The following is a 13,728-nucleotide window of genomic DNA, read 5'->3' as shown; positions in this document are numbered from 1 at the left end:
GAAATGGTATGTGATCTGCAGGCATGAGGTTATAGATCGGGAGGAGCTGATCAGACTGGTAGACCTTTTTTATTTTGTGGGAAAACTTTTTCAATATAACTTGTATTTTATTTGAGTCCAGTGGGTGGTCTTAATCGGGGATGGCCAGTCTTTCCAGTATGCAGCGGTAGCTGTCAAACACTAGTAGGACCGCCCACTGGAATCTTTAAAAACCATATACCATTCTGCTAAGCTTTTTCTTCTCTATACCATGCGATCCACAGATCGGACTGCATGTACAATGTGACAGGTTCCGTTTTACTCTGGCTTTTCTCAAGTGCTGCAGTTGAGAAAGCGGCCAAAGAGGCTGAATATTTGATGTTATTTTGGTTTATGGGATATTAGGGCCATTTTACTTTATATAAAAAAAAAAAATAAATACGGTAAATAAGAATTGTAGAAATATTCTCACTTTTCATACTGTCATCTAAGCAACTGACAATTTTAGAGTGTTAAACTACCTGAAGTCAATACAAAAAAAAAAAACCCAGGTACAGTTTCATAACCTCTCATTTGCTAACATTGCACATCCTTGAAAAATAATTCCCGCATCTGTGGGCATGCAATTCCTTTTAATCCCACTCATATGATTGTGATGATATTCCTATCCTTGTCTAAGACACGATCACATAAAATAGGAGAAATAGGACAGAGTTGGGTCTCCTGGGCACTAACATTTTCTGTACTTTGCACTATATATTCATTGTTCTTTCTTGATCTTAATTTCTATTTCTCCAGATGCTTTCTCTCTTACCTTCAAGGATTCTCAGGTTGCTGGAGTTCATTGGTTTTTCTGGGAATAGGGTGAGTGATTTTCTGGAATTATATAGCTATACAACAAAGCACCATTTGCACCCAAAATTGCATTGAAGAGTTGAACTTTTTTTAGGGGGGGGGAAGGAAGAGTTGTTTTCTCAATGAAAAAACAAAAATCTAATTTAGAAATTTTAAAAAACAAATTCTGGTGTAGTTGGAGGTGGTCGATGCAAAGAAGTGGTCTTGTGGAGAGGTTTCACTGGGCGGTCTTCTGTCCTGAGGATGGTTTTCAGTATGGGTACAGTGAAACCTCAGCACAAGGTCTCCTCTTTGACTTTCATGTACCATATATACTCAAGTATAAGCCGAGACCCCTCATTTTGCCACAAAAAATTGGGAAAACTTAATGACTCGAGTATAGGCCTAGGGTGGGATATGCAGCAGCTACTGGTAAATGTCAAAAATAAAAATAGATACCAATAAAAGTAAAATTAATTGAGACATCAGTAGGTTAAGTGTTTTTGAATATCCATATTGACTCAGGAGCCCCATAAGATGCTTCATACAAAATACGCCCCATATAATGCCCCATACTGTTCATGATGGGGCCCATTTAATGCTCCATACAAAATACACACCATATAATGCTCCATAAAGTTTATGATGGGCCCCATAAGATGCTCCATACAAAAAATATGCCCCATATAATGCTGCACAAAGGTTGATTATTTGATTTTCATTACTTTAATGAGCGGTACCATGTGACCGCTGAATGGAGGAGCAAGCTGCCGGAGACCATCAGGGAAGTAGGGACAGCGCCAGGAGCAGGTGAGTATGATGTGATAGAGGGACGGACCAGGGGGGAGAGGGGAGACAGATCGGTGGGGGTGACGGGAAACAGACTGTTGGGGGGGTGACTCGAGTACAAGCCGAGAGGGGCACTTGCCACCTAAAAAAGATGGGCTGAAAATCTCAGCTTATACTAGAGTATATATGGTATATAAGAAGAAAGCTGTGAGCGGCTGGAGGGAGTCTAAGGCTTCTTTCACACTAGCGTCTGAATCTCCCCGTCGCAATGCGTCGGGGAGAGATTCCGACGCTAGCATTTGCTGCATTGCACAATGGGTGCAGCAGATGCATTTTTCCGGCGTATCCGCTGCCCCATTGTAAGGTGCGGGGAGGTGGGGGCGGAGTTTCAGGACACCTGCCATCTCAGCAAACTCCTTGTGGGCCATGCTCTGAAAAGTTTAGGATGCAACTTCTTCAACCCCTTATATAAACCTGCTGGACCATCATGGCAATGGTCATGGTGTGCACTTAAAATAGGGTGTGGGCTAAAAAGCTGAGCTCTCTATGCAGTGCAGGTGCTGGCTGTGTTATACAGCCATCACCCAAGAGTATAAGGACCGGGCAATAGACTACAATACTTTCTAATCACAGGTTCAATTCTAAGGGGAATAATAAAAATAAATAATAAAAAAAAATCAACCTAAAATGCAAATAGTGATATGTAAGAAAGTAAGAACAAAATAAGATATTTAGTATCCCCACATGTATAACTGTCAAAACTAACAAAATGTAAAAATCATCTGTAATAATAACTTATCTCTATAGCGGCAACAAACTCCGCAGCACTTTACAATCCCATACCATTAATGCTAAATTGGGGAAAATGGCCGAATTTCTTCTTTTTTGGCCCTCTACCTCCACCCCCCCAGCTTAAAAAAAAATAATATAATTATAATAAAAAATACAATAACCTACATTAGAAAGCTGTATGGATCATAAAATAATGCTGTCAATAAAAACTCCAGCTCATTCCACAAGGTGCAAGCTCTGTACAGCTGTCAGCAGGAACGTTTATTTTGCTCGCAGCGCTCATCTGTGTTGTTTTCACCTTTTTGCACACTAACATCGTTTACATGCAATATACAGAACTGTAATTTGATTTTTAAAGTGTATCTACCTTATCTAATTTGTTCTATAAAATGAAATTGATCGAAATAGAAAGTCTAACTTGTATAATATACATTATTGTAGATTAGGCTATATTTTCCAATTCACAAATGCATGAATAATTAGGGATGGGGCTGAATGTAATGTAGCATTTTCTGACTGCATTAGAGAAGCAGATGTGTGCCCCAGCTGGCATACATTGCTCCAAACCATCCTAAGTGGTGCAGAACAGTGCCGCGCATCGCTCCGTGGTCCCTACAGCTCCGGTGTTAATGGTTTCTCTGTGTTTTTTTTTTTTATTTTTCCAGGAGCTGGGCCTTTTCCAGCTGAGAGAAGGAGCTTCAGGAGCCAGTCTAAGAGCCATCCTGTGTGTCCTCACACTCCTCTTCTATCACACATATGTCTCCTTAATACTTGGTAAGCTCCGCCAGAGAATGCGCTCAAGATCTCATCAGAACGCCTTCATTAAAGACTCTGCCGAAGGGAATATTGCTATAAAAATTGTTCTAGGTTTGTTTTAGATATTCTAATAGCAAATAAAATGATGGCACAGAGTACATTTAGGGGCAGCATAGCGTCCAACATTTATTGCCTGTGCACAGGCTAGGTGATAAATGTATTGGTCGTCAAAACTACTGCTCCATTCGTTGTCCTCCAGAGTGATGGAGATAACTGAGCGGCCATAGTTCACACTCTACGGGATCGAAGGAGATGGCTGCCACCACTGGGTTTAAATAGGTGATTATAGGTTCTTGAGATTGGTCCATTGCCTCTCATGGATAAATGGGTCTCTCTCAATCCTTTCTTACAATGTTTAACTATTCTGTGTAGAAGGGCACACTTTTTCCTTGGCACCCAGCTCTTATTTTGAGATGTATAAAACCCTGTAAATGTCCAGTATAATATTTTATGTCCAGAATATGGGAAATTTATAGCTGGCTGAATTAAAGTTCTGTTCTTCCTTTAAATCAAGATCAATACTTGAGAGTAGGACTCTTAAATTAAAGACATCCTCCTTTTAAAGGAATCTGTCGGCAGATTTTTGCTATGTAATCTGAGAAGACCATGATTTAGTGGAGGAGAGCCTGATTCCAGCGATGTGCCACTTACTGGCTGTATTTTGCTTTTTCAATACAGTGTTTTATCAGCAGCAGATTATCACTACAAGACTAGCTGCCTCCTAGTCAAACCACACCCCCACTGATAATCAGCTATCTGTCCTGTCACTATACAGTGAAGGAAAGAAGTATTTGATCCCTTGCTGATTTTGTAACTTTGTCCACTGACAAAGACATGAACAGTCTATAATTTTAAGGGTAGGTTAATTTTAACATGGAGAGATAGAATATCAAAAATAAAATCCAGAAAAATCACATTGTATAAATTATAAAAATTTATTTGCATTTTGAAGTGAGAAGTATTTGATCCCCTACCAACCATTAAGACTTCTGGCTCCTACAGACCAGTTATACGCTCCTAATCAACTCATTACCTGCAGTAATGACAGTTGTCTTACATAGTCACCTTTATAAAAGACTCCTGTCCACAGACTCGGTCTGTCAGACTCTAACCTCTACAACATGGGCAAGACCAAAGAGCTTTATAAGGATGTCAGGGACAAGATCATAGACCTGCACAAAGCTGGAACGGACTACAAAACCATAAGTAAGATGCTGGGTGAGAAGGAGACAACTGTTGGTGCAAAAGTAAGAGAACGGAAGAAATACAAAATGACTGTCAATCGACACCAATCTGGGGCACCATGCAAAATCTCACCTCTTGGAATATCCTTGATCATGAGGAAGGTGAGAGAGCAGCCTAAAACTACACGGTGGGAACTTGTTAAAGATCTCAAGACAGCTGGGACCACAATCACCGATAAAATCATTGGTAACCCATTACGATGTAAAGGTTTAAAATCCTGCTGAGCCCGCAAGGTCTCCCTGCTCAAGATGGCACATGTGCAGGCCCGTCTGAAGTTTTCCAATGAACACCTGGATGACTCTGAGTGATTGGGAGAAGGTTCTGTGGTCAGATGAGAAAAAAAATTGAGCTCTTTGGCATTAACTCAACTCGCCGTGTTTTGGAGGAAGAGAAATGCTGCCTATGACCCAAAGAACACCGTCCCCACTGTCAAGCATGGAGGTGGAAACTGTTTTGGGGGTGTTTTTCTGTTAAGGGCACAGGACTTCTTCACGCATCAATGGGAGAATGGATGGAGCCATGTACCGTAAAATCCTGAGTGACAACCTCCTTTCCTCCGCCAGGACATGTAAAAATGGGTCATGGCTGGGTCTTTCCAGCAAGACAATGACTCAAAACATACAGCCAAGGTAACAAAGGAGTGGCTCAAAAAGAAGCACATTAAGGTCATGGAGTGGCCTAGCCAGTCTCCAGACCTTGATTCCATAGAAAACTTATGGAGGAAGTTGAAGCTCCGAGTTGCCAAGCGACAGCCTCAAAATCTTAATGATTTAGAGATCTGCAAAGAGGAGAGGACCAAAATTCCTCCTGACATGTGCGCAAACCATCATCAACTACAAGAAACATCTGACTGTTGTGCTTGCCAACAAGGGGTTTACCACCAAGTATTAAGTCTTGTTTGCCAGAGGGATCAAATATTTATTTTTCACTGCAAAATGCAAATACATTTATATAATTTATACAAATTCAAATTGGCCTACCCTTAAAATTATAAAGGTTCATGTCTTGGTCAGTGGGCAAACTTACAAAATCAACAAGAAATCAAATATGTTTCCTTCACTGTACATGGCTCATCAACTGAGCTCTGTCAGATCTGTAGCAGAGAAAACTGTGGCCCTATCATAACTGCTGCACCGATCATGCTGCTGACAATTTCCTCTTGAAGATGACCTGTCATCAGTTGAGAGGCCAGTTTTTTTTTTTTTTTCTTATTTTATTCCCACTGCTTCCCAGAATATTTAGATATTTTTCCTTCCTCCATATTGCAGAAGAGATATGTGACTTTTTATTTAGTGCTATTTTTTATGGTCAATACTAAGAGGGTGTCGCTCAGAAGATTCCCTGTGGACATGTTTTAGGTGGATCCGCAGTATTACCCTGTAAGCACTGCTTCTTGGTAAAGACCATCAAAATAATCACTATAGAAAAACACCCAGATTTCTGAAACCATATGGCAGATATGGGAAAAAAAGGGAAAAAAGTGGAATATTCAGGGGAGGAGCAGGAATAAAATATGAGCAAAAATTGGCCATTTTGGACCAGGTGAGAGGTCCTCTTTAAGTTTCATGTCTACTCCATCAGAAGTCCATTTGGGACATAATGCTTAAGATGATCTTTTGAAATGTTTCTAAAGTTGATCCTGAACTTGCCTTTATTTCTAGGTACTGGAGAAGGTAATCTTGAAGAAGCCGAAGCGCTCCTTGAACCGTACCTTAAGAAATTCCCAAACGTACGTAACCCTCGCCCAAGTCTGTCAGAATATAGATGTTGTGTAGCTCCCCTCCTAATGGCTGTACTACCCTTTTTTCAGGGCTCTATTATCCTCTTCTATGCGGCCCGGATAGATGTGCTGAAAGGGAACTTTGAGCAGGTAATTATTTTACAGTCCTTCATAGTTTTTTTTGTCCTAGTGTAAAATGGTCATGGAAACAATCCTTGTTTTCATTCAAGGTTCTAGTTGTATGTTAATGCACCTACACATTTCACTTGTACCCACCGGTGTGCGAGCCCACTGTTTCACTACAGGTGTTTGTCTATTTAGTTTTTCACAGACCGGTGTAAGACAGGGAGGTCCAGGTCCATCTTGGCCCCTTTCTATTTTGAGGCCTGGTGGCACATAGTGAGGTGAGATACCTGAGTTGTGGACCATCCTGGGTACACCTTGTCGCGGTGCGATGGCTTTTGCGCTTTTTTTTTTATGCCTTTTTTTTTTTCTCTCCACTAGTCGGCATGTGTTTTTTACTTTTATTACTATTATCGATCTACTTGCTGCGGGGTATCCATTCATTGTTTTTATTCTAGGGTGTAATTTTAAGGAGAAGACATTGACTTAACTCTAATAGCCCTTTACATGGGTTGATTGGCGATTAACCATAAAGCAAGTTGATCAGCGCTTATTTATTTGCATTTTTATATTCTTGCAGGATTTGTATGAACTCCTTCTTTTACTCCCACCAGACTGATTTCAATAGAAGTAGCAAGGACATGTGTTGGCAACCATGATCAATTTTTATGCTGGCATAAAAGATGCAATAAACAAGAACATTAGGGTGACGATTAAAGGCTGAACATATTTAGTGTGTGCAGTAATTGTGAATTATCGCTCAGGGGCATTTATCAAGGGCTAATAATAGCCTAAGTGGATATATGTATGGCAGAAGATCGTAATATAGACCTACCTGTAATAACACTGAGTCACTTGTAAGAAGCCTGTTCTGCTGGTTACTATGCTGGCTGCTGAGCGGCACACCCGTAACACCCATTGCTCTGAAATATTCAAAAGGAATCCATCACTGGGTTCTGCTACCTCATCTGAGAGCAGCATCATTTAGAGACCGAGACAATGATTCCAGCAATGTATCACTTACTGGGCTGCTTGCTGCAGTTTTGATAAAATCTAGGCAAATGTTTGGGGCCAGGGGTAAAGGGCCTCAGATTACATATGAGGAAAGAATCCTCTTCCTAGAAAGTTAAGACGCATGGGGCTGCTTGGCTAGGTCATGAAGTAAGTCCCCAGCACGATATGGCAGTCATCCGTTCCCTGCAGATTTGGTCCTTTTTCTATCTCACTGTTCTGTTTCTAACAAGCCCTCTTCCTCATGGTGCAGGCGCAAGAGACCTTCAGGCAATGCATTGTAGCCCAGCAGGAATGGAGGCAGATCCACCACCTGTGTTACTGGGAGCTGATGTGGAGCCATTCGTTCCAGCAGGACTGGCTGAAAGCCTACCACTATTCTGACCTCCTGAGCAAGGAAAGCAAGTGGTCGAAGGTGCTTTACCGATGTTAGAGTTTAGGCTGTCTTATTGTTTATATGTTGGGTAAGAAATAAGAATATTATTGTAAAGTTTGTGGGAAATTGTTCACAGGGCTGAAGTGTTCTTTACTGTAGAACATAAATTCATGTGATTGTGGTATATGGCTGACGGGCAGTATATATAGCGCTGGTGCTGTATGGCTAACGGGCAGTATATATAGCGCTGGTGGTGTATGGCTGACGGGCAGTATATATAGCGCTGGTGGTGTATGGCTGACGGGCAGTATATATAGCGCTGGTGGTGTATGGCTGACGGGCAGTATATATAGCGCTGGTGGTGTATGGCTGACGGGCAGTATATATAGCGCTGGTGGTGTATGGCTGACGGGCAGTATATATAGCGCTGGTGGTGTATGGCTGACGGGCAGTATATATAGCGCTGGTGGTGTATGGCTGACGGGCAGTATATATAGCGCTGGTGGTGTATGGCTGACGGGCAGTATATATAGCGCTGGTGGTGTATGGCTGACTGGCAGTATATATAGCGCTGGTGGTGTATGGCTGACGGGCAGTGTATATATAGCGCTGGTGGTGTATGGCTGACGGGCAGTATATATAGCGCTGGTGGTGTATGGCTGACGGGCAGTATATATAGCGCTGGTGGTGTATGGCTGACGGGCAGTATATATTGCGCTGGTGCTGTATGGCTGACGGGCAGTATATATAGCGCTGGTGCTGTATGGCTGACGGGCAGTATATATAGCGCTGGTGCTGTATGGCTGACGGGCAGTATATATAGCGCTGGTGGTGTATGGCTGACGGGCAGTATATATAGCGCTGGTGGTGTATGGCTGACGGGCAGTATATATAGCGCTGGTGGTGTATGGCTGACGGGCAGTATATATAGCGCTGGTGGTGTATGGCTGACGGGCAGTATATATTGCGCTGGTGCTGTATGGCTGACGGGCAGTATATATAGCGCTGGTGCTGTATGGCTGACGGGCAGTATATATAGCGCTGGTGGTGTATGGCTGACGGGCAGTATATATAGCGCTGGTGGTGTATGGCTGACGGGCAGTATATATAGCGCTGGTGGTGTATGGCTGACGGGCAGTATATATAGCGCTGGTGGTGTATGGCTGACGGGCAGTATATATAGCGCTGGTGGTGTATGGCTGACTGGCAGTATATATAGCGCTGGTGTTGTATGGCTGACGGGCAGTATATATAGCGCTGGTGGTGTATGGCTGACGGGCAGTATATATAGCGCTGGTGGTGTATGGCTGACGGGCAGTATATATAGCGCTGGTGGTGTATGGCTGACGGGCAGTATATATAGCGCTGGTGGTGTATGGCTGACGGGCAGTATATATAGCGTTGGTGGTGTATGGCTGACGGGCAGTATATATAGCGCTGGTGGTGTATGGCTGACGGGCAGTATATATAGCGCTGGTGCTGTATGGCTGACGGGCAGTATATATAGCGCTGGTGCTGTATGGCTGACGGGCAGTATATATAGCGCTGGTGCTGTATGGCTGACGGGCAGTATATATAGCGCTGGTGCTGTATGGCTGACGGGCAGTATATATTGCGCTGGTGCTGTATGGCTGACGGGCAGTATATATAGCGCTGGTGGTGTATGGCTGACGGGCAGTATATATAGCGCTGGTGGTGTATGGCTGACGGGCAGTATATATAGCGCTGGTGGTGTATGGCTGACGGGCAGTATATATAGCGCTGGTGCTGTATGGCTGACGGGCAGTATATATAGCGCTGGTGCTGTATGGCTGACGGGCAGTATATATAGCGCTGGTGCTGTATGGCTGACGGGCAGTATATATAGCGCTGGTGCTGTATGGCTGACGGGCAGTATATATTGCGCTGGTGCTGTATGGCTGACGGGCAGTATATATAGCGCTGGTGCTGTATGGCTGACGGGCAGTATATATAGCGCTGGTGCTGTATGGCTGACGGGCAGTATATATAGCGCTGGTGCTGTATGGCTGACGGGCAGTATATATAGCGCTGGTGCTGTATGGCTGACGGGCAGTATATATAGCGCTGGTGCTGTATGGCTGACTGGCAGTATATATATAGCGCTGGTGGTGTATGGCTGACTGGCAGTATATATAGCGCTGGTGCTGTATGGCTGACGGGCAGTATATATAGCGCTGGTGCTGTATGGCTGACGGGCAGTATATATAGCGCTGGTGGGGTATGGCTGACGGGCAGTATATATAGCGCTGGTGGTGTATGGCTGACGGGCAGTATATATAGCGCTGGTGCTGTATGGCTGACGGGCAGTATATATAGCGCTGGTGCTGTATGGCTGACGGGCAGTATATATAGGGCTGGTGGTGTATGGCTGACGGGCAGTATATATAGCGCTGGTGGTGTATGGCTGACGGGCAGTATATATAGCGCTGGTGGGGTATGGCTGACGGGCAGTATATATAGCGCTGGTGGTGTATGGCTGCCGGGCGGCGATTTTGATGCTGCGGGTCCGCAGCAGTTTCCATTGCGTTTACAGTAAACATGTAAACCAATGGGAAACTGCAAACTGCTGTGCACATGCTGCGGGAAAAACCACGCAGAAACGCAGCGGTTTACAATCCACAGCATGTCACTTCTTTGTGCAGAATCGCAGCGATTCTGCACACATAGAAATGCATTGATCCGCTTACTTCCCGCATGGGGCTATGCCCACCATGCGGGAAGTAAGCGGATAATGTGCGGGTAGTACCCGGGGTGGAGGAGAGGAGACTCTCCTCCAGGCCCTGGGAACCATATTTGTGGTAAAAAAAAAAAAGAATTAAAATAAAAAATGATATACTCACCTCCTAGCGCTGTACGCGGCCGTCCGGTCTCGGGGTTGCTATGCGAGCAGGACCTGCGGTGACGTTGCGGTCACATGATCGTGACGTCACGAACGTCCTTCTCGCATAGCATCTTTGGAACCGGACCGCCGCGTGCAGCCCCGAGGAGATCGGGACGTCAGAGGGTGAGTATAACCATTATTTTTTTTTTTTTTTTTTTTTAACATTACTATTGATGCTGCATATGCAGCATCAATAGTAAAACACGTGCAGGAGTGGAAACCGCAAGACAAACCGTGATAAATCTGTAGGGATAACTGCAGCGGTTTTGCCCTGCAGATTTATCAAATCCGCTGCGGGAAAACCCGCAGGGACCCTTCCTACGTGTGCACATAGCCTTAGGGTTCTCCCTTGCATAAGTATGTGATTTGGATTCTTCTAGCCACATTCCGACTAGACGTGCCCAGCCTCGCTCAATTCATTTTCGTTGAGAGAGGCCACGCATGTCTAGTCAGCACTTGACCACATGTATGCAAATCACTAGCACTAGAGAATCCTGACAGCGTGCAGTGCGCACTGTGAGAACTCAGAAGTCTGCAGTCACATAGTATGACTGCAGACTCATCACAAACTTGGACAACCCCTTTAATGCCCCTAATATAAATAAAAATGAGAATTAATATCAAAAATATTCTTTTTACCTCCATGTACCTTATAGATGACCTCTCTGGAATAGTTCTTTCTCTTCTTCATCTTGTCCAAATCCCATGAGTTTTCTCATCCACAGTCGTCTCTGCAGACTTCCATCTTCTCCGGTCTTGTGCAGCACATCCCCACACAACTCCCTTAAAGATAGAAGTGTAATTATAATTCTCCCAAATGAAAATACTTGCCTTATGCAGCATCCCTGAATAAATAATTGCCCATCCCTGCAAAATATGACCTCACACTTGTCCCTCTTATGGTACATTCTCTTCACACTGCTCCCACCTTTCCGTACGGGGCCCCTTCTTCACACTGTTCTCACACGGAGTCCCCCCTTTAGGGCCCAGTTTCTAAACTGTGCCCCCTCATCACACCCTCCCTCACATTCCTTAGTATACTGTCACTTCTTGGCTGTGCCCTTACACTGTTGCCCCATGCTACACATCCCATAATGCTCAGTCTGTATTCTGTGCACTCTTACCCCCCCCCCCCCAAATACTGTCTCCTTGCACGTTTACCCCTCCCTCCTCATATATTTACACTCTCACTTTCCATACTGCCTCCTCCCACATCCCTCTGACTCCCCATGCTGTCTGCCCCAACCCATCACTCCTCATACTGTGTTCTCTTACATTTTTCCCGTCACTTCTCATATTGTCTGCACCCATACCACCACTCACCATACTGTCTGCACCCTTCCCCTATACATGCTCCCCATATCCTATTTTCTTCCTCATATTGTCTTCAAATTTCTCCTGCTCTCCATATTGTCTACATCTGTTACTTCCTTGCTCCCTAAATTTGTGTCCTCAAATCATACCCTGTTACATGAAATCTCACCCAGCCCTGTTACATTAAAAAACCCCATCACAGTATATCTCCCCATACAGTAAATACCCCTCTCGCGCGTGCGCGGCAAGTACCCCCTCCACACGCACACTACTTCCCTCTTAATGTTGGTGTCTTCACTTACCACCCATCTGCGCCTCTGCAGTGCTGGCGAGTGACATCAGCAACATGATCCCATGATCTGATCACACTGCTGGCGTTGTTCTGCAGCGGTGGTCAGAGCTTCAGTTGTACTATACTTGTAACAGACGCGAGTACTATTGAATACTGGGTGCCGGCGCGCTGCAGGTTCTGTCGGCTGTCAGCTTCGGTCAGCCCTGTTTGGGGGGTGGCAGAATGCAGCTGCCGGGGGAGACACGTCGGACCGCCGCATTAGGCAGCCTGTCTGCATCCCCCAACTGTTTTTGTCTCCTAAATTGTATTCCCTTTGTTTTGGATGAAAATCTGGTAATGTTTTTAAATCACTATCTGTAATTTGCATACAGACCATGTTATCCCAGCTTCTTTCAGCTCCAGGGGAAAAAGACACTAAAAGATAATAAAGCTCATTTCTAGTGGCTTCACCCCCCCCGTGGCTACGATCGCTCTGATTGGCTGTTGAAAGTGACGTTTCACTTGCACTTTCAATCAGAGCAATAGTAATATTTCACCAATGAAAATTGGTGAAATATTACAATCCAGCCATGGCCGATGCTGCAATAGCATCAGCCATGGCTGGAGATTGTGATCTGACCCCCCCACCGCCACCGATCGCCTCCCTTCTGGTCCTCCGTCCTGTCATTTCGTGTCCTCCGCTCCCCTCCGTCCTCCTGTCCGCTCCCCCCGCTGTCCGGTCCCCCCCGCTGTCTGATCCCCCCCCCCCCCATCATACTTACCGACCTCCCGTGTGCCTCCCGGTGTCCATCCGGCTGCTGCATGGGCGCCGCCATCTTGGAAAATAGCGGGCTCATGCGCAGTGCGCCCGAGGAATCTGCCGGCCGGCAGATTCGTTACAAGTACATTTTGATCGCTGTAATAGGTTCTATCACAGCGATCAAAATAAAAAAAAAATAATAAATAAAACCCCCCTTTATCACCCCCATAGGTAGGGACAAAAATAAAATAAAGAAATTTTTTTTTCTTTGCCCCACTAGGGTTAGGGTTAGTTCACACTGCGTCTAAGCAGTCCGTTAGACCACGGCATAAACGCGGTGTAACGTAGTCCGTTACGGCCGCCATTGACAGCAATGTCAGACCCATCACTAGCGCACGCCCACAATGGGTGTACGCTAGGGATGTGCCGTCATTGAGTGACGGACCCGGAGACGCGGGCTGCAGCGTTTCTGGGTCCGTCACTGCTAGCACAGATAGAGCTAGCAGATGCTCTATCTGCGCTAGCGCGATGCAAACGTCAGCACTTGCGCTAGCAGCAGCCCGTTAGTGTATGTGCTGAACAGGCTGCTGCTGGCGCAGTGTGAACCTGGCCTTAGGGTTAGGGTTTGGATTACGGCTAGGGTTAGAATTGGGCTTTGTGCACACGGTGCGGATTTGGCTGTGGATCTGCAGCAGATTTGGCTGCGGATCCGCAGCGGATTGGCCGCTGCGGATTCGTAGCAGTTTTCCATCAGGTTTACAGTACCATGTAAACCTATGGAAAACCAAATCCGCTG

At 45.1% G+C, this 13,728-nt stretch overlaps 1 protein-coding gene across 3 annotated transcripts in view; it reads left to right on the top strand.

Moving 5' to 3' along the window:
- The window catches only part of TTC39B (tetratricopeptide repeat domain 39B), a 139,921-nt gene that overhangs the window by 99,416 nt on the left and 26,777 nt on the right, over positions 1-13,728 (top strand). For all 3 annotated transcript variants that reach the window (XM_069765148.1, XM_069765156.1, XM_069765165.1), the window contains 5 exons: positions 778-843; positions 3,060-3,168; positions 6,117-6,184; positions 6,266-6,325; positions 7,563-7,724. In XM_069765148.1, coding sequence (XP_069621249.1) covers positions 778-843; positions 3,060-3,168; positions 6,117-6,184; positions 6,266-6,325; positions 7,563-7,724 — 465 coding nt within the window. The remainder of the gene's footprint in view (positions 1-777; positions 844-3,059; positions 3,169-6,116; positions 6,185-6,265; positions 6,326-7,562; positions 7,725-13,728) is intronic.

This window comes from Ranitomeya imitator, chromosome 1 (genome assembly GCF_032444005.1).
Source record: "Ranitomeya imitator isolate aRanImi1 chromosome 1, aRanImi1.pri, whole genome shotgun sequence".
Taxonomy (NCBI): Eukaryota; Metazoa; Chordata; class Amphibia; order Anura; family Dendrobatidae; genus Ranitomeya; species Ranitomeya imitator.
This window is presented reverse-complemented; position numbering and strand designations above follow the sequence as displayed.